The 22436-nt window shown below is 35.3% G+C and overlaps 1 protein-coding gene across 1 annotated transcript in view; it reads left to right on the top strand.

Moving 5' to 3' along the window:
- The window catches only part of LOC133052844 (cilia- and flagella-associated protein 47-like), a 190760-nt gene that overhangs the window by 57913 nt on the left and 110411 nt on the right, over positions 1-22436 (top strand). The window contains exon 10 of the mRNA XM_061137676.1: positions 11433-11628. Coding sequence (XP_060993659.1) covers positions 11433-11628 — 196 coding nt within the window. The remainder of the gene's footprint in view (positions 1-11432; positions 11629-22436) is intronic.

The following is a 22436-nucleotide window of genomic DNA, read 5'->3' as shown; positions in this document are numbered from 1 at the left end:
TGGGATATTATGGATGTGATGGAGTCTGACCTCTAAGGGTTTATCGGAAAAGGCATTGCAACCCCTGACTTACATGGATTGCTCGCTTTGGGGAAAGCTGGCCAGAATGTCTGTTTATCTATATTTCTACTTTCCTGGTTTATTTTTTTAATTGCAAAAATATACTGTACCTTTTAATAATTGTTATGACAATTTTCTCTCATTAAATATATATTTGAAAAAATTTTGGAAGCTTTACACATTTTAATTTTTAATGAACTACAGATTATTTTTTCTGGTTTCTAGAAAAAGGCATATAATTGAGTTTTTCCTTTCAAAGAATAATATGCTTTTCCAGCAATCAAGGTATTATTTCATATGCATCACTACATAAAGAACAAAAATAGCTTTTCCCCCCTGAATTATCTTGGTGCCTTGTTGAAAATCAACTAACCATAAACATGATTCTTTATTTCTCTTGGTCTTAGAGAATGGCTTGTGAAGTATTTTATTCCCTTCATTTCTGTTTTTGTGAAGATTGATATTAATTATTCATGAAATGTTTGGTAAATTTCACCAATGAAGTTGTTTGGGCTTCGGCTGTTCCATGTGGGAAGTGTTTTGATTCCTACTTCGATCCCTTTAAGTCTATTCATATTTTATATTTCGTCTTTCATCAATTTAAGTAGTTTGTATCTTCCTTGAGATTTATGCATTTCTTCTAGGTTATCTAACTTGTATATAGTTGTACATTGTGTTCATAGTTGTACATGGTTCATTTATTAAATTTCTATAAAGTGAGCATTTTCTCTTTTTTATTCATGATTTTTGAATCTTTTCTTTCTTTTTTCTTGGTCATTCTTGCTAATGATTTTTAAAATTTGTTATTTTCAAATACCAACTTTTGATTGCCTAATTTTTTTCCTGTGCTTAAATTCAATTAATTTCTGTTCTAATATTTACTATTTTCTCTATTCTGCTTTGTTTGGCTGTAATTTTTTTTTCTTATCTCTTAGGGTGCAAGGTATTAGGTATTGATTTGAAACATCTTTTTATATATAGACATTTACAGCTATAAATTTCACTCTGAGCACTGGTTTAGGTGTATCACATAAATTTTGGCATGTTTTGTTTTCCTTTTAATCTCAAAGTATTTTTTAAAAATTTACCCTACCATTTCTTAAAAATTAGTTTTTTGTGGAGTGTGTTTAATTTTCATGTATTTGAGAATTTCCCATATTTCACTTTATTATTGAGTTGTATTTTTATTACATTCTTGTTGCAGAACATACTTTGTATGGTTTTAGTCTTTTTTTAATGCAGTGAAAGTCACTCAGTCACATTCAAGTCTTTGTGACTCCACAGACTATACAGTCCATGGAATTCTCCAGGCCAGAATACTGGAGTGGGAAGCCGTTCCCTTCTCCACGGGATCTTCCCGACCCAGGAATCAAACAGGGGTCTCCTGCATTGCAGGCGGATTCACCTTATACCCTAAAATATGGTCTACCCAAGAGAATGTTCCACATGCACTTGAGAAGTTTATGTATTTGGCTCTTGTTAGGTGAAAAGTTCCATAGATGTGTGTTAGGTCTACTTCATTTATAATGTTGTTTAAGTCTTTTTTATTTCTTTAGTGATCTACCCACTTGACTTTCCCACAATTGAGAGTGATGTGTTGAAGTTTTATAGGGTTGTTATTTAATTATTTATTTCTCCTTTCAATTCTATCAGATTTTCCTCATGTTGTTTGTTGCTCTGTTAAGTATGTATATGTTTATAATTGTTTTATATTCTTGATGGACTTCCCTGATAGCTCAGTTGGTAAAAAATCTGCCTGCAATGCAGGAGACCCTGGTTCAGTTCCTGCACTGGGAAGATCTGCTGGAGAAGGGATAGGCTACCCACTCCAGTGTTCTTGGGCTTCCCTTGTGGCTCAGCTGGTAAAGAATCTGCCTGCAATGTGGGAGACCTGGGTTCAATCCCAGAGTTGGGAAGATCCCCTGGAGAAGGCAAAGGCTACCCACTCCAGTATTCTGGCCTGGAGAATTCAGGACTGTACAGTCCATGGGGTCACAAAGAGTTGGACACAACTGAGAAACTTTCAGTTCACTTCACTACTTCACATTTCTTCTTGATAGCTTGTCCTGTTATTAGTACATGTAGCACCCTTATTTATCTATAGTAGCAATTCTTTTCTTAATATTTATTTTCTCTGTTATTGTTATAGTCACTACAGTTCTGTTTTAGTTACTATTTGCATGTATATTATTTCCGTCCTTCTACTTTGAACTGAATTGTTTTTTGAATCTAAAAGTGTCTCCTGTAGATGACATGAATTTGGATTGTTTTTATTTTTATAATTTATTTATTTATTGGCTATGCTGGATCTTTGTTGCTCTGTGAGCTTTCTGTAGTTGTGGAGTGAGAGATACTCTCTAGTTGCAGTTACATGGACTTCTCATTGAGGTGGCTTCAGTAGCGTAGGTGTGAGGGCTCAGTAGTTGTGGTTCCTGGGCTCTAGAGCATAGGTTCAATAGTTGTCAGGGAAACCCTGGATATTTTTTTAATCTAAATTTTATTTATCTCAGCCTTTTCATTGCTGTATTGAATTACTTTACTTTTACTGATTAATTACTAATGAAGTGAAGGAAAGATTTACATCATTTTGTTATTTGTTTTCTGTATGTCTTTTAGTTTAATATTTAACTTCTCTTGTTTCTTTCACAAATTTTGAGGTATTTTCATGGTGATTTTCCTGAAAAATACATCTAACATCTTAGTTTTTTAAATGTAATTGAAATTAATACCAAATTTTTGTCGACAGTATGCAAAAACTTTGCTCCAATATAGTGTCCCCACTTAAAGCTCAACATTCAGAAAACTAAGATCATGGCATCTGGTCCCATCACTTCATGGCAAATCGATGGGGAAACAGTGGAAACAGTTGCTGTTATTTTGGGGGGCTCCAAAATCACTGCAGATGGTGACTGCAGCCATGAATTAAAAGATGCTTACTCCTTGGAAGGAAAGCTATGAACAACCTAGACAGCATATTAAAAAGCAGAGACATTACTTTGCCAAAAAAGGTCCATCTAGTCAAGGCTATGGTTTTTACAGTAGTCATGTATGGATGTGAGAGTTGGACTATAAAGAAAGCTGAGCACCGAAGAATTGATGCTTTTGAACTGTGGTGTTGGAAAAGACTCTTGAGAGTCCCTTGGACTGCAAGGAGATCCAACCAGTCCATCCTAAGGAAATCAGTCCTGAATATTCATTGGAAGGACTGATGTTGAAACTGAAACTCCAATACTTTGGCCACCTGATGTGAAGAACTGACTCACTGGAAAAGACCCTAATTCTGGGAAAGATTGAAGGTGGGAGGAGAAGGGGACGACAGAGGATGAGATGGTTGGATGGCATCACCGACTCAATGGACATGAGTTTGAGTAAACTTTGGGAGTTGGCGATGGACAGGGAGGCCTGGCGTGCGCAGACCATGGGGGTCGCAAAGAGTCAGACATGACTGAGCGACTGAACTGAATTGTCATACAAATTATATCTCTGCATAATATAATTCCATCAATACTAATTGGTGCTACTTTCTTATGTATTTTTATCTGTGTGGTTTTGGGTTGTTTTTTTATCCTTTTATTGAAGTATAGTTGTACATTATTATATAAGTTTTGGGCATATAATATTGTGATTCACAATTTTTAAAGGTGTACTTCATTTATAGTTACTCTAAAATATTGGCCATATTCCCCATGTTGTATAGTATATCCTTGTAGCTTATTTTATACCTAATAGTTTCTACTTTTTAATTCCCTACTTCTGTATTACACCTCCCCCCTCTCAGTGCTGGTAACCACTAGTTTGTTCTGTATATTCACTACTTTTTTTATTTATTGTAAATTCCACATGCAAGCGATATCATACAGTATTTGTCTTTCTCTGTCTAACTTACTTAACTTAGCATTATGCTCTCCAAGTACATCCATGTCGTGGATGTCACTGTGGAAAACAGCATGGAGGTTTGTCAAAAAACTAAAAACAGAACTATCATATGAGCCAGCAATTCTATTCCTGGGTATATATGTAAAAGAAAACAAAAACACTAATTCAAAAAGATCTATGCACCTGAGTTTTCATAGCAACATCATTTGTAATGATAAAGATATGGAAGCAACCTAAGTGTCCATCACCAGATGAACAAAGATATATTATATACACATGATTCAATACTACTCAGGCATAAAAAGGAATGAAATTTTGCCATTTGCAGCAACATGTATGGACTTGGAGGGTATTATGCTAAGTGAAATAAGTATAAGTTTTAAAAAACAAGATAGTTAAGGAAAATAAAACTATTTTCATATTATCATTTACATTTACTCATGTATTTACTGTTACCTCTTTATTTCTTTCTGATTTAACTTTCTGTCTAGTGTTCTTTTATTTCAGTTTCAAGGGCTTCTTTTAGTATTTCTTCTAGAAAAGTTATGCTAAGGATGAAGTCTGTCAGTTTTTGTTTATCTGGGAATCTCTTAATTTCTTCTTCCTTTTTGAATAAGAATTTAGTTAGATATAGAATTCTTTGTTAACATTCTTTTTCTTCCAGTACTTTAAATATGTCTGTGATGCATTCTGACGTTCATGGTTTTTGATGAGAAGTCAGATGTTCACATTATTGAAGATCCCTTTTATATAGTGAGTCACTTTTCTTTTTCTGGTTTCAATATACACTTTCCTTTGATCTTTGGCCATTTGACAAATGCACCTAAGAGTAGTTCTCTTTGAATTTTTGTTACATGGAGTTCATTGAAAATTCTTACATGTTTGGATTAATAGTTTTCATCACATTTTGTATGATTTTGGCCATTATTTCTTCAGATAGTCTTTCTTTCCTCTCTTGCTCTGGGATTCTCATTTTATATATATTGATTCAGTTCATATTCTGTAGATCATTGAGGCTCTGTTCAGTTTTCTGCATTCTGTTTTCTTCTGTTCCTTGGACTGGATACACTCAACTGACTTTTTTTTTTTAATATCGGCTGATCCTTTTTTAGTCAGTTCAGATCTACTGTTGAATCCATGTAAAATGAAATTTTCATTTTAGTTATTATACATTTCAACTCCACCACTTATTTATAATAGATATTTATATATAAATGTATGTGTGTTGTGTCCAATGTTTGAATTTTCTCAAGGATAGTTTCTACTGCCAGTATTTTTTGCTGTGTATAGATCATTTACTGTTGGTATTTTGTGTGTCTCAAAATTTTATTTTTGAAAATAGGACTTAATAAGTAATATTAAAAAAAGTAATATGATGTGGCTACCATGGAAATGAGAAATTCACCTCCACTCAGCACTTGTTGTTACTAACTTTTGTTTGTTATTATTATTACTGTTTGTTTAGTGACATTACAGAACTAATTCTGTGAGATCTGTACTCTTTTTCTTATGTGTTCACTGAAGTCTCAATTTAGTGCTATCTAATGATTAAACAGCAATTTCCTTAGTACTTTAAATCAGTAAGTTGCCCGTACCTTGCTGAGGGATTCTGCACATGTTGGGACATTTCATTAATGGTTAAATGGACAAAGAAGATACGGTATACCCTTACAGTGGTATATTATTAATACTTAGAAAAGAAGGGAATCCTGCAATATGTGGCATGATTGTATCTTGAGAACATTTTGCTAAGTCATTATTTGACTTAGCCAGTCACAGAAAGACAAATACTGCACAATTCCACTTATGTGAGATATCTAGAATAGTCAAACTCATAAAAGCAAGGAGTAGAATAGTGGTTTCCAGGGGCTAGGGAAGGGGGAAGTGGAGATTTGCTAATCAGTGAGTATAAAATTTGTTATGGAAGGTGAATAAGCTCTAGAGATCGTCTTACAACATTGTGTCTACATATAATAACATTAATACTGAAACCCTTTACTTCAGATTGGGACTTGAACCCATGTGCTGGGACTCAAATCCACCAAAAACCTCGCTTGGGACTTGAATCCACATGGCTGGGACTCAAACCCAGCCAAAACGCACAGTACCTGGTTTCAGGACCTAGTGGAGCTCAGGTTCTTGATGTTTCATTGCAGAAAGAATTCAGCGAGAGTCAAAGTAATAGGTAAGAAGTGAATTTATTCAGATTCAGAAAGAGGCACATTCCACAGACAGAGTGTGGGCCATTACAGAGGGCAAGTCTGGTGGCCATGAAATGTGCCATGGTTAGTTTTTATGGGCTGGGTAATTTCATATGCTAATGAGTGGGAGGATTCAGTTCAGTTCAGTAGCTCAGTCGTGTCTGACTATTTGCAGCCACGTGGACCGCAGCTTGCCAGGCCTCCCAGTCCTTCACTAACTCCCGGAGTTTACTCAAACTCATGCCCATTGAGTCGGTGATGCCATCCAACCATCTCATCCTCTATCGTCCCCTTCTCCTCCTGCCTTCCATCTTTCCCAGCATCAGGTCTTTTCTGATGAGTCAGTTCTTCACACCAGGTGGCCAAAGTATTGGAGTTTCAGTTTCAACATTAGTCCTTCCAATGAATATTCAGGACTGATTTCCTTTAGGATGGACTGGTTGGATCTCCTTGCAGTCCAAGGGACTCTCAAGAGTCTTTTCCAACACCACAGTTCAAAAGCATCAATTCTTTGGCACTCAGCTTTCTTTGTAGTCCAGTTCTCACATCCATACATGACTACTGTAAAAACCATAGCCTTGACTAGATGGACCTTTGTTGGCAAAGTAATGTCTCTGCTTTTTAATATGCTATCTAGGTTGGTCATAACTTTCCTTCCAAGGAGTAAGCGTCTTTTAATTTCATGGCTGCGGTCACCATCTGGAGTGATTTTGGAGCCCCCAAAAATAAAGTCAGCCACTGTTTCCACTGTTTCCCCATCTGTTTGCCATGAAGTGATGGGATCAGATGCCATGATCTTAGTTTTCTGAATGTTGAGTTTTATACCAAGTTTTTCACTCTCCTCTTTCACTTTCATCAGGAGGCTCTTTAGTTCTTCTTCACTTTCTGCCATAAGGGTGGTGTCATCTGCATATCTGAAGTTACTGATATTTCTCCTGGCAATCTTAATTCCAGCTTTTGCTTCATCCAGCCTGGCATTTGGCATGATGTACTCTGCAAGTAAGTTAAATAAGTAGGGTGACGATATACAGCCTTTACGTACTCCTTTCCTGATTTGTAACCAGTGTGTTGCTCCATATCCAGTTCTCACTGTTGCTTCCTGACCTGCGTACAGATTTCTCCAGAGGCAGGCCAGGTGGTCTGGTATTCTTATCTCTTTCAGAATTTTCCACAGTTTATTGTGATCCACACAATCAAAGGCTTTGGCATAGTCAAAGCAGAAATAGATGTTTTTCTGGAACTCTCTTGCTTTTTTGATGATCCAACAGATGTTGGCAATTTGATCTCTGGTTCCCCTGCCTTTTCTAAAACCAGCTTGAACATCTGGAAGTTCACGGTTCACATACTGTTGAAGTCTGGCTTGGGGAATTTTGAGCATTGCTTTTCTAGAGTGTGAGATGAGTGCAGTTGTGCGCTAATTTAAGCATTCTTTTGCATTGCCTTTCTTTGGGAAGATTATTCTAGTTATTTTGGGGAAGGGGTGGATATTTCCAGGAATTGGGCCACCACCCACTCCTTGGTCTTTGACAGTTCCTTGGAAATATCATGGAGCTTCTGGGTGTGTCATTTAGCTTGCTGATTGAGGATCAAGGTCTAGTCTTGTCTGCCATCTTGGTCCCATTTGATTCTAATCCATTTATGTTGTATCCTTGAGCTATGTCACTCTTTCAGAAGTTGTGCCCTACCCCTTTCCCTTCTGTTACAATACTATAGTGTATCTTTAAACATCTACTAAAATGGTAGCTCTCATATTAACTGTTCTTACTTTTTTTTTTAATGTGGGAACAAGAGGTATCTCTCTGCATCCATGTATTTCAAATAATTCGAAATTAGTCTAGTCTTTTTTTTTTTAATTGAAACCAAAACTGTTAGAAGAAAATGGTTTCCTTTTGGACTAGTTACAATAGTATTGATACCATTTTGCTTTTTGGCTCAAAATCTGTTTTTCTATCCACCCTTTGCCCCAGACTGAATCCGTTTGTCCTAAATCAGATCCATTCTCTATCTTTTTAACATCACCCCCTTCTTATGTGCAAGTCAAAATTCTAATCATTTTGTTAAAGTAACTTCTCACGCCCAGGTCACAGGGCTTTGGGTGGAGGGATTAATAAGCAGCAAAGAAAGCAACTTGTTTGCTTTTCCCAGCCTCTTGAAGGTTGTGAGTCTTTAACTGACTTAGTATTTCTTCTAATTATACCTGGTGATATCTTGTCTTTGTTCTTCGTGCTATCCTGTAGTATCTGCTGTTTTATTCTAGTAGGCATTGGTGATTGATTATACTTTTGTTTGGCCATTTTCTCTTTTGTAATCTGACTGTGGTATAAGCCTTTTATTTCAAACCATAATCAGTGCTTTTATGTCTCCTTCAGTTTCCTTTGCCTTGTAGATTCAAGCTTTGGCATCAATATCACTTAAAGAAGGGCAATTATACTTTATCTCCACCTTGGCTAGACTCTGTTATATTGGTCACCAAGCAGGGTTGCCTTATACTCTCAGGGTTTTCAAGAGTTTGACTGAGGTGATTTTGTTTTTCACTCCCCCTGTATTGTTCTTCCTTGGACTTCCACAAAAAACAAAGGTGGAATTGTGATGGTATCTCTTGGTGGTTTAATCACTAAGTCGTGCCCAGTTCTTACAACCCCATGGTCTATAGTCCACCAGGCTCCTCTGTCCATGGGATTTTCCAGGCAGAAATACTGGAGTGGGTTGCCATTTCCTTCTCCAGGGGATCTTCCCAACCCAGAGATTGAACATGGGTCTCCTGCATTGCAGGCAGATTCTTTACCATCTGAACCACAGGGAAGCCCTATGATAGTATCTGTTATCCACACTGATATCTAGGCAAATCATCAATCCCTTCTGAGTCTGAACCATTGTTCTTGAATCTAATTTGTATGGCTAGACTCTCACTCCCTGTGGGTAAGGTTATTCTTAGTTCTCCTATAAATACCCTCAATGTTTAGTGAGCCTGACACCCAGGATGCACACATCTTAGAAAATTCTCAACAGGAGAAGCCCTGTTACATTACCACCGAATTTTTCAGATAATGAGCTTTAGGAACTGAGGGTACTGACATCTAATTTCTTTTAGCAGACAGGAGCACAGAACAGAAGGAAGGTGTTTGAAAAATATCTATAATGGTTTCTTTCCTCTTTTGCAAGAAGTCTATACTAGTATTTGTCCCTAGTTGGCAGCATCTGCTTAAATACCTTTATAGTATATATACCACAGTCTGAAGCATACCACATGTTATTTCCATACTATTTTTCTAAGTAAAGGGGTATTATAGTAACCTATGTTTTCTTCCTAATCATTCTTACTTATGAAGCAATGTTAGGATTATAGGCTCTTGTATGTGCTGTTTGGGTCTATCCAGATTCCCACTGATGGGCTTTTCCATCCCTTTCTCAGTTGTGGGTGTTTGTCCCCTTCTTCAGGGTATTGCCCTTGGCTAGAGGAAGATGCCTCATGCACAGATACCTAGGAAATTAAGTCTAACCAACACACTAGTGTTGGTAACTATCAGCTTACCCAACCCACTCCCTCCTCCCCGCACCCCATCTGACCCCATGAGATCAGGTTGAGTCTGTATTCTAAAACTACCCTTTCTCATAGCCTGTTGCCCTTCCCTATCTGCATCCCTCCTTTACCCAGAGGTTCCTCCTGAGAGCTCTCCCTCAGTAAATCACTTGCATTGGGATCTCTCAGACACTGCCATATTTTACACTACTGGCAGTCTAATACCCGTTATTAGCTATGTTAACAGTAGAAAAGGCAGTCTAAGAACCTGTTACCACTTTTAAGGTCTTGAGAATTCATTAAGCTGTGTGTTCGCTCTCAGTAATATTCTGTAAGACGGTGTTGCAGTAAATCTACATCCAGCGTACCTTTTGTCCTGGCCTTGTATATTCAATGTAGATTTATAGGTGAGAGAGAATACATCAGATACTGTGATTAGTAGACTTTAACAGTCTTTTTATTTTTTATTCCTTCTGTTTAGAACTCTGAAAATATGATAGAAAGCATCAAATATTTCCTGCAATCTAAAGTTTACTTTGTAAAACTTATTAGGTCTTGTTGGATATTTCTGTGAATTTCTTCTTAGTTTCTAATGTGTCTTGGTACTAAAAGAAATAGCATAAAAACTAGTCCAGCCAAAGCTACCATCTGTATTTCTATTCAGAGCTTTTCCTTTATGTCCCTAATGAACATTTATATCCAGATGAAGTGGTCTGGATCATTTAGATGGAAATAAGAAAAATTTCCATTTGACTTTTTTTTCAGTGTGGGACTGAGTCCATGCAGTCAAACCTGTTGGTTCCCTCCATAAGATACAATCCTAACTCTTAAAAAAATTAAGCATGCCTATAACACTTTTAAATTACTTACCTCTCAGATGAGAGAGAAGGCATACCTGGGCTTAAAAACATGTATTATTGAAGCCACAGTAGTCTTAGATTATGTAAGGAGCCTCATTCTCCATTATCCCAGAAACCTTTAAATTTTCTGAAAGCCAGAAGTCAACTCAAAGCAGCTCATTCCAAATTCAGAATTCAGTAAGTTTTTGAATTCTAAAATAGAACATTGAGTTCACACTCACAAGATCATACTTTTCTGCCTGTGAGATTTATGTTTGGAGATTTGAATCTTGAAAGACCTTGGCACCTTGCCGTGGTGGCACCTGTTGTCTCAGCCCAGCCCGCTGCCTCTGTGCTCAGCCCTCTTCTCCAGCACAAACTGCCTCTCCTCCTGTGAGTTGCCACATGGTAACTTCCTATTTTTTCCTACCAGATGAGATTAGCCAGTCAACCCTAACAGCCTTTCATAGACCTAAAAATCTGAGAGAAAGCTTGTTCGTTTCCTCTCAGCATATCCTTTTCTCAGTAGACCCCTAAGATCCTTATGGCAGTTATCTGACCTCATCTTCCTACTGCCTATACTAAAGTGATGGGTAGCTCCTGTTAAGGCACAGAAAGCAATTAAAAACACACACAGTCCTGTTGTACTGTGTCCCCAAGGTATATGTATTTTCCCATAATAATGAAAATCTGTTTTAAGGGAACATGCTCTATTTCTACACAGAGTGTTCTTTAAAAGAGTTAAATTTCCGTGACACCTCATTACATGTCTTAAGTTCCTTAGCAGGATAAATTCAGTTTCCAGGCAATCTATTCGGCTCCACTAAACCGTAACTTCATAGTACATCTTAATATTTAGTAAGATTTAAATTATATAAAATTTTTACTGTGTGTGCACTAATCTAAAATACTTTAAAAATGTTTTTCTTTCATTAGAACAGCCTGGAGAATACACAGCTGATATCCCTATGCGTTTAAATGATAATCCAGTTTGCTATCGAATGTTACATCTGCTTGGAGAGATAAAATCACCTAAGTTATTATTTGTTCCTCCTTTCATATTTTTTACTCCTGTTCCTTTGGATGTACCAGCTGTGATGGATGTCAACATTTTACCTCAGAACTATTTCGGGTAAACACCTAATGTGAATTTACCACATCTTCTTCAAGTACTTTTTTGTTTCTGTCTGCGTTACCTGAGTCATGAGCAATGTCTGACTGTTTCTATAGATGGAGGGAACTTTTAAAATATTTAACTGTACATTTAAATTAAAAATACCCCCCAAGAGCTCATTTAGTTATCTCAGTTTTTAAATTTTCTTATAAAAATTTTTGATATGTCTAATTTTGTGATTTAAGAAGCAAGCTTAAAACTTCAGTGTATTACTTTTCTTTTATTCCATGACCAATTACAGATCTAGTGCCTTTTAAAACATGAACTTGTTCTCAAGTTTCATTGGTGGTCAGTAGTCCAGGTTAGTTTAGTGTTCACTGCTCAAAATCTCAGTAGGCAGAAATCAGGGTGTGGACTATAGCAGCACATCATCTGTGACTCAGTACTCCTCCAAGTTGGCAGAATTAATCCTTGTAGTTGTAGGACTCAGACATCATTTTTTTTTGCTGGCTGTTTGCTTGGGCAACTCTCAGCTCTTATGGGCCACCCTCAAGTCCTAGACATGTGGTTCCCTTCTTACAACGTGGTATTTAACTCATTCAAATCCAGAAGTACACCATCTCTTTGACTTTTGTCTCTCACCTGATTAAATTTGATTCACCCATGATTGCATCCCTTTTGCTTACTCAAATTCCATTAGCTAGGGATCTTCATTACATATGGAAGGTCCCTTTACTATTGCCATATAGCATAACTTAATCATCAAAGTAGTGTCTCATCATATTTATAATATATAAATATATTTATATTTATATTCATCTGCCACCCAAGGAATGGGAATTATGCAGTTTGTACACCAAGGAACAGGACTCTTGGTGGCCATCACAGAATTCTACCTATCATAGTGCACATGCTATAGAGAAATGTTACCTGTTTGCATTTTTAAAAAATTGGTAAGCAGCTCAAGCCCCAGTACTCTATTGGACTAGATACATTATGAGTCCTCACATTACAAAACAGATAGAGCCTGTATGTGTGTGTGTGTATAAAACTGTTGGAATACTGAGAAGCGTGAGAGGTCTCTAAAGGACTGAGAGCTTCATACTTATAAAGCTGAAACCAGAGTAGGAGTGGTGAACTGGATCAACATACCAAATGCAGGCTTGTTTCTAAATCTTAAGACAATTTCAAGATAGGAAAAGTTAATCTCAGATCCCTGGATTAATCCAGGGACACTGGAAGAGGCTAAAATGATTCCATGTCAGTAAGTCCTTCTATCTTTCAGTAGGAACAAGCAAATCTTCTCTAGATCAGTGGTTCTTAAACTTTGAGATATATGTGTGTGTGTGTGTGTGTGTGTGTGTGTGTATACATATATAAAACCTCTGCTTTTGAAAAATCCATCCGAAAATTCTGAGATATATATTTTCTAATGGATTTTTCAAAAGCAGAGGTTATTAGATCCTATATCTAGAATTTATGATTCAGTAAGCCTGGAATGGGATATAATAATTCATATTCCTAATAAGTTTCCAAATGATATTGATACTCCTGTTCATAAAATGAACAGGAATTTCTACTCAAAATGAAGCCATCCTCAATTTTGGCCTATATTTCAGTTTTCATAGATTGCTAACAGCCAGACAGGAGCACAGTGTCAAGCATGACAAAACTCACCAGGAGGGAAGACACCATAACTTAGAGTCAGCACAAACAGTCCTAAGATTTAGACTCTTAAGTAATTCAGATATTGGATTTATCAGATATAAAGTATAAATATTTTGTTAAAAAATAAAAGATGGCATTATAAAAATTAGTAACTAACATGGGATTGTGTAATGTAGATTGGAAAATGAACCAAATATATCTTTTAGAAATTTTAAAATAAAGCATGTAAGGTTAAATTTTAAGGGCATCCATTAAACCTAAACATAGAAACAAACAAAACTTCAGTTAACTTTACAAGAGAAACACACTTTTTAAATGAAGGGGAAACCAAAACAAAAATGATGGCAAAAACTCAAAATGGTTGAGTAATGCAGTGGAATGTAAATAAACTGACCAGTTAAAAGACAGAGGCTCTTAGAGTAAATAAGAAAAAATTCCAACTTCCTATTTTAAAAAGTATGTATGAAATGTAAGGACAAAAAAGATTAAAATAAAGTGGGTTTTCTCAACTTCAGAGCTGTTGATATTTTGAGGATAATAATTCCTTTTTTTAATTAAAGTCTATCCTATACTTTGTAGGATATTAAGTAGCCTCCCCCTCTAACCCTGCAGTTGTGAAAGAAAAAAATAATAATAATAAAATGTCTCCACACATTGTTACATTTCTCCTTGGGAGCAAAACCATTCCTAGTTGAGAACTATCAAGTTAAAATATTGATTTACATTACATTAAAATAATTATTATCATCATTTCCATAGATGCAGAAAAAAAAGCATTTGACAAAATTCAAAAATAATTTATCATAAAACTCTTAAACAGTAATAAAAGAGAAGTTATTTAAGTTGGCAAAGTTTTCTGTCATAAACCTAGAGGAGACATTATTATGGATACTGAAATATAAATAAATTGCCTTTGAATAAAATAAAAAAGGCAAGGATGCCTATTATCACTGTCTTTCTAACATGTTTTACTAGAGGACCTAGTCCATGCCAGAAGTTAAGAGAAATAAAATATGTGAGGATAGAAAACTAAGCTTCAGAACCAGCATTAGCTGTTGATTAGGAGATTTCCATATAGGAAATGAAAAGAAATTATACACAATTATTTAAAGCTATGAAGATCATTTATCAAGATAAACAAATGTAAGTCCAATATTTAAAGTTCAGTAGTATTTCAGCACACAACATTTAGAACATGCAACTGTAAAACTACTATCCTTAAAAACATTAACAATTGAAGTAATAGGAAGAATTGTATGTGACTATATGGAGAAAATTATAACTCTTAAATCGAAGAACTCATAAATAAATGAAGATTTAATATTCAGGATTGTAAAAAGCACAGTTCTCCACAAATCAACTTAGATTTTTCATGCAACTGCAATAAAAATTCAAATAAAAATTTTCATCAAGATTGACAAGTAAATTCTAAATCTTATATGGAAAAATCAAGGGTCAAGAATAGCCACACCACCCCTGAAGAAGAAGAAGAGGGTGAGAAAGGCTTGCCTGCCCAAATACCAAGAGTGAATCGATGTGACAGTGGTGCAGTGATAGATTAAATGAGCAAAGGAATCCAGTAGACTTGAAAACGGCCCACACATGGACAGATACTGAGTATATGACAAAGGCAGTATAGATCTTTGGAGAAAAAAGATTACTATTCAATAAATGGTGCTGAGATAATTAACTGTATGAAATAGTTCAAACTGGATTCCTGTCTACTTAATACGTGAAAATTCACTACACATCGATTAAAAGGCAAAATGTAGAAAAAGAGAAAACAATTTTAATGTCTGTGGGTAGAGAAAGATTTCTTAAACATGACTTAAAATTATGCTAACAGTAAAATAAATAACTGATAAGAATTAATCAGAAAAATATCAAATAGCAGAAATGTTGACAAAAAGTTTCAATAGATATTTCACAGATAAAATAGAAAACACATGAAAAAATATACAGTAATTGACCTCTTTGTAAACTTGAAAGTGAGAATTAGTGACTACAGCAAGATATCATTTTGTTTGTCCTAGAAGCAATCATTAGGAAGTCGGGCTACCAGTTAGAGTATCAGTGAGTAAGAACACAGTAGATGATACTATGTAAGGTGTAATATCTGCATATTTCACAGCCCAACATTTCCACTTCACAGTATAGACAAGAAAAATGCATCAGGGAAATGCAAATCAAAACCACAATGAGGTGTCACCTCACACTTATCAGAATGGCTGTTGTCACAAAGGCAATGAATAATAAATGTTGCCGAGGATATGGAGAAAAGGGAACTCTAGTTCACTGTTGGTGGGAGTGGACATTGCTGCAGCCACTATGGCACACAGCATGATGGGTCCTCAAAAAATTAAAAATAGAGCTATCATACGATCCAGTAATTCCACATTTGGGTATATATCCAAAGAAAACAAAAACGCTAATTCAAAAAGATACACACACCCCAGTGTTCATAGCAACATTATTTATAATAGCCAAGGTATGGGAGCAACCTGAGTGCCCATCGATAGACTAATGGATAAAGAAGATGTGTATATATTCTACATATTCAATGGAATATTATTTGGCCCTAAAAAAGAATTAATTTTACCATTCACAACAAACATGGATGGGCCTGGAAGGTTTTATGCTTAGTGAAGTAAGTCAGACAAAGACAGATACTGTGTGTTTTCACTTATGTGTAGAATCTAAAAAATGAAACAAATGAATATAACAGAAGAGAAACAGATTTATAGATACAGAGGAAAAAAATAGTAATGGGGAAGGGTCAAGATAAGGAAAGTGGATTAAAAGGTACAAACCACTATGTATAAAATAAATAAGCTACAAAGATATATTTTACAACACAGGGAATATAACTAATATTTTATAATAACATAAGTGTTGAATCAGTATGCTGTACATCTGAAAATAATATAACATTGAAAATCAACTATACTTAAAAACTCTTGCACATGTGTACTACAAGGTATGTTTGAAATTATTCATAGTTGCATTATTCAGAATAGTGAAATCTGGGAACTACACAAATGTCCAGTGACATATGAGGGTATAATTAATTCATGATATATATGCACGTGAATGAATATTCTATATCTGTGATGTGGAGGAATTTTAATAAGACAACTGTATTAGGAATCTTAGAAAGCAAAATACTGAAATTCATTAAAAGAAAGTCAAAGAAGGCTGCATATATTGATACCCTGTATATAAAATGACCAAAAAGGACAATGAAACAAATTTATATTTAAAAATATATGCCTGTCCATAGATATAAAGAAATAGATGTAAAGAGTGGTCAGTTGACATGTTAAAAATATATAAATTGTGGGGATTTGTGTACCATTATTTTCGTAAACTACCAAATCTTAGACCCACCTCAGAGCTTCTCTAGTTCAAAACTTTATTTTGCAGTTAATCATTCTGAGATCCAAAGAAAACAAGTCCCGAGTGTGACGGAAATTAATGAAAATCATCGAAGTTGAAAAGCATAGAATGGCCATTAGCTTCTAACGTTTGGCTTACAAGATATGATGAGTGCTTACTTGTGCCTCAGGGAATTGCTCTAAATGCCATTTTGTGAGAGAGTGTAGTTCTTGAACGTTAACTTGGCAACTCTGGGATTCACAATATTTTCAAGATTCGATCTTATAAGTAGATATTAAACTCTGTTGCTTGAATAGGAAATAGAAATGACTTGAATTATATTGTGCTAGAAATTACTTTTTTTTGGTCAACAAACATTGTCTCATATATGAATTAATCTTTGCTCTTTCAACTTTTGAATTAATGTATAATGGTGTCAATTTTAAAACTACTTCAAGTTAAAATCAGAGTCTTAACATGATATAATGAAATGAACATGTAAAAGGGACTGTAGAGATGATGTAACCTTTTCTTATTATATATGCAATAAAACTAGTGTTAATGACTTATCCAAAGACATTTAGTTAATTAGCAACAGAATTGGACTCAAACCTGATTTATAAACTGCTTTTTCATGTTTTATCCCGTGAACCATATGAGTTTAAACTAGTTGAAGTTGAGAGCTTGTTTTACTTTTTCTAGTTACTTAGCTGAATAATCATTCTAATTAAAATACTAGGGAAATAGGATTCACATTTGATAACATGTCTTATTTGCTATAGGAACCTGCATATATAATAAAGCAAAGTAATACGGTGAAATATTTATTGACAGCTAAAAGTTATCAGGTATTAATTAAAATTAGAAGTGAATAACAGGGCTTCCCTGGTGGTCCAGTGGTTAAGAATTCACCTTGCAATATACAGGACACGGGTTTGATCCCTGATACCGGAAGATCCCACATGCCGCAGAGCAGTTAAGCCCATGTGCCACAACTACTGAGCCAGTGCACTAGAACCCACGGCTGCAGCTATTGAAGCCTGTGCACGCAGAGCACATGCTGTGTGCAACAAGAGAAGCCACCACAGTGAGAAGCTCACACACCTCATCTGGAGAGGGACTCACACTCTTCACACCTAGAGAAAGCCCACACAGCAACCAAGACCGAGTGTAGCTAAAAAAGAAATACATAAATAAACCTTTTATTTATTTATAAATTTTTAATTTATATTTATATATTATATATATAAATATAATATATAATATATATTTATTTTTATTTTTATATATATTATATAAATATATATAATATGTAATATATATTTATTTTATTTATATTTTATTTTATTTTATTTTATGTTTATTTTATATTTTATATTTTTATTTACATATATATATTTATTTTTATTTATATTTATAAATTTTATTTATTTATAAACCTTTTATTTATTTATCCACAAATAAAAAGAAGTGGATACTATATACTATGCTATTAAAAACCACAAACACTTTTAGACTGGCTAAATTATAGTATATAATGAAATATAGTGTATAGTATACTATCTAGTATATTAGTATATATAGTATAGTATATATTAGTATAATTAGGATTAGTATATAGTCTTAGTATAGTATATAGTACATATAGTATTAATGAAATGTATAGTATATAGTATATCATGAAATATGTGAACGTTAAGTATTAATAGAATATTTTAATGGTCATGATTGAAAAATATTCATGTCATATATGTACAGTGCTTAACTGTATGCAGATTAAAAATAGGTATGTGTATTTGTTAATAATACTTAGTCTACATCGAATAAAGCTTTAGCTATTAAAGGGATCATTTTTAGTAAATTTTTATTAGGACATATTTAAGACAATACTGTTTTTATCATGGTTGTGATTAAAAACACATTGTATTTGATCAGGCATTTAAACTCTGTTTTTTAATCCCGAGAGGACAAAAGGAATTTTTCATCATCTCATGCAGATTATCATATTATCAATTTTACTTATATTGTGACCAGAAAATGAGGAATGATATAAAAATATATTTAGGAGTTGGGCATGTTATTGTAAATATTTGTTTTAATTTTTCTGATGATTCAAAAAACAGAGGAAAGCACATTTAAACCCAATTACTTGCACATACTTTGAGCTAATTTTTTTTTTTTAATTTTAAACAGGAATTCAGCTTTAAGTGTCCGCATATCCCCAGCAAAGCTTCTTGATGGTAATGAGATTCAGCCTCTTTCTGTGAGTTTTCCAAAAGGCAGAGTCATTGTGGGCTCTTCCCTTGGAATTAATGCTTCACTCACCTGCCGTCTCAGCTTCAAGTCATCTAAATCTGTATCACTTTTCACTCATGTTCTTTTCTACGATAGCAGAAATAACTGGTAAGACATTTAAATGTAGATTCCTTTGTATCTGACAGTGAAGAATAATAGGTTTATATTCTACACTATTATAAAATGTTAAAAAGAAAGACATCTAAACTAATGACTTTGGACATAACATTTTTTTTAAGTTCCAAATGCAATGTTGCTTTCATGAGAAACAGTGTGATAGTGGCTGCCAGCATATACTCTGGGGCTAGGCTGCCTGGATTTGAGTACTGGCTCTGTTAACTTTGGTGAAGTTAGGTTATCTTCTGAGTCTCTCGGTTCTCTCATCTGTAAAATGGGGGTCATAGCAGAACCTGTCTATTCTCTAATAATGAGAAACTTGTTGAGTTGATTATTATTGTGTTATTGTACAGGAACTGGCACAAAGGAAATGCCAGGTTAGTATTTAATGAAAATGAGAAACATCAGCGTAACAAGTTTCCAGACAATATGATTTTGTTACATGTTCCTTTGACAGGTTCAAGGAAATTAAAATACATCTAGGTTAAGCCATGTTTCTGGATTTCTTAAGATGTAGGACCAGAAATTTCACTTTTACATTATAGCTTGAGATGATTTGACTTGCCAGATGGCGAACAGTGAATATATAGAGCAATGAAGTGTGTTTTGAAAAAAAAAAGTTCATGGTGTAGAGTGAATTGTATACTAAAAATGAGTATGTACTCCATGTGATAATTTATTAACTTTTAGTGAGGTGATTATATAGTATATTCATAGTCAAAGGATTGATTCATGCATTAAGAATTAGAAGAGTGAGATACAGATGTACTGAAATGTTGCATCCAAGGAAAAGCGTGGCCGGATCCAGGACCCAGCTCATGGAGTTCTGAGCTCCAGCTTCCATGTCCCTTTCTCACATATGTTGATGGATAAAATTACCTAAAGTATACCTCTCAGACTATTTTTCTCTTTTAATGCTAGCAGTCCATCTTTTGTTGACATTTAAAAAACAACAGCAGCTTCTTTTAATGGCATTGCTTTAGACTTCTATGAAGAACTGAACTCTATGCCTCCATCCTGGGATACTTCTGTCTTTTTGTACATTACTGACCTTGTTTATAGAAGTTTAACTTTACTTTGCTCTAGTCCACAAATTTGGATTTTGCCAAAAGCATTAAGTAAGGTGTACCTTTGAGCTCACAAATAAAAATCATGAATAACTTCTCCATGAATGCCTTAAAGGTAATGAAGGCTCAGACCACATTCACAGGGTGCGGAAGGAAAGAGTTTCAGTAAATGCTTTGTGAACTTGATGGCTTCTTGGATGGTGGAACAATTGCCTCTAAGAGAGGTATGAATAGGTTTCGCTGTTACACTGTGTTGATGTCTAGTCAGCAAATAAGATGTTAGGAGACCTGAAAACAGCCTCTAGAAAGAGGAGAGTCATATATTTGATGATGATGGTTTTCTTGTCTTTTTGTTGTTGTATGTTTCCTTTCAGCCTTGAGACTCATTTATTCTCCACTAGATTTCCCCACCCTTCTTCCCTTACCTTAAACTCCATTTCAACCTTCAGCGGGTTTGAGACAAAGTAGAGATTTTGAAACTAGTTTAGAAACTTCAAAAATCATAAATGGGCTATAAAAGCATTGTCCGTATACAAAGAAATATTCCCTGGAACCTTAATACTGGCAAATCCTTTTACTAATGCCTTGTTAACTCCTTATCTGGTTTCCCATAGTGCATATGATCAGCTCTTCTATAAGAGAGCTAACATGAGCCACTGAAAATGAATAAAAGAAATCTAAGTGACTTATTTATCAAAAAGATATGTGAATGTGCTATTCAGATATCAGCTGTTTTCTTCTAGAAAGTGGTTCTTTTGTCTGAACACTAGAATCACCTCAGGAGTTTTAAAAACTGCACATGTGTACATTCTCAGTTGTGTCCAACTCTTCATGACCCCATGGACTGAAGCCTGCCAGGCTCTTCTGTCCATGGGATTATCCAGGCAGGAATACTGAAGTGGGTTGTCATTTCCTTCTCCAAGGAATCTTCCCCACCCAGAGATGGAACCTGTGTCTTCTGCATTGCAGGTAGATTCTTTACTGCTGAGCCTTTAGCCTCCTTCTAACTCAGAGATAATATAATTTTTCTGGAAGGTGGCCTAGGCATTGCAAGTTTTAAAAACTCCTTATAGCTTATGGTGAACCCTGTTGGATTTGTGATCTCTGAAGAAGAACATTTAGCTTTGGGACAAGGGACCAGGCTTGATTATTCATAGCTTTCATGTGGCAGAAGTTTTATTATGGGGAAAAAGGACAAAGAAAGCTTCTGAGAAAGAAGAGTGCCCCGTTGCTAGTCTAATCAAGGCATTATATACTTTTACCAGACCCACTCCTACAACATAAGATAACAAGATTAGTCAGAAGGTTTTTGTTAATAAGGAGAAATATGTCCTTTAGAAAGATACACTGTTGTTATATAATCATTAGTACAGAGCTTAAGGAAAAACATACCCTTGAGCAAGAAGAGTTTTGTTGTGTAATCATTAGCTCTGGGCTTAAAGAAAATAATGTCTGATGTGACTAGGACAAAGCAATGTAGGAAAAAAAAGTTTGTCCTTTTCTCCTCCTTGAGAGCCCCAGACCCCTTTCTCCTCCTCAGAGACCCTGGACTTCTTATCAGCCTTACCTGAGAATTAACTCTCTCACCCCCATGTGGTTCTAATTGGAAGCCAAAATTGAGAACCCTTGCTCTAGGTTGCAGAGAAGGCAATGGCACCCCACTCCAGTGTTCTTGCCTGGAGAATCCCAGGGACGGGGGAGCCTGGTGGGCTGCCATCTATGGGGTCGCACAGAGTCGGACACGACTGAAGTGACTTAGCAGCAGCAGCAGCTCTAGATTGTCAAACGTTACCCTGCATTTGACTCACTTGGAGGACTTGTTAAAACAGTTTCTGAACCTCATCCCCAGAGTTACTGATTTATTTCAGTCTCGAATGGGGCTTGCAAGTGGCATGTGTACCAGTTTCCCATTTGATGCTGAGGTTGCTGGTCTGAGGACAGAAACTGAGGTTGTTTGACAGCCAGAGTTTCAGGTCCACCCTAGATCTAAGAAATCAGTGTGTGTGTGTGTGTGTGTGTGTGTGACAGTAAAGTTTGTGGAGCACTGGATCTAAAAAGAATGAATAAAGGAAAATCCTATTTAGAAAGATTAAACAGTGGAACACTTAAACATTTGTTAGGAAATAAAATTACCACTAGAAAATGGTATTGCTGTGAGATCTTTAGACAAAATACCCATCTTTCTTTTAGAGTAAGTTTGGTTTAGTTTACTAATACATTATTTAACTTAATCTATTTAAGATACCTATATTGTAAAGTATAATGCGAAATTCATAGTGGAGGAAATTGAAGTGCTACTATGTT

The sequence above is a fragment of the Dama dama genome, chromosome X (genome assembly GCF_033118175.1).
Source record: "Dama dama isolate Ldn47 chromosome X, ASM3311817v1, whole genome shotgun sequence".
NCBI lineage: Eukaryota > Metazoa > Chordata > Mammalia > Artiodactyla > Cervidae > Dama > Dama dama.
The sequence above is the reverse complement of the archived record's forward strand: the minus strand, read 5'-3'. Positions and strand labels throughout refer to the sequence as shown.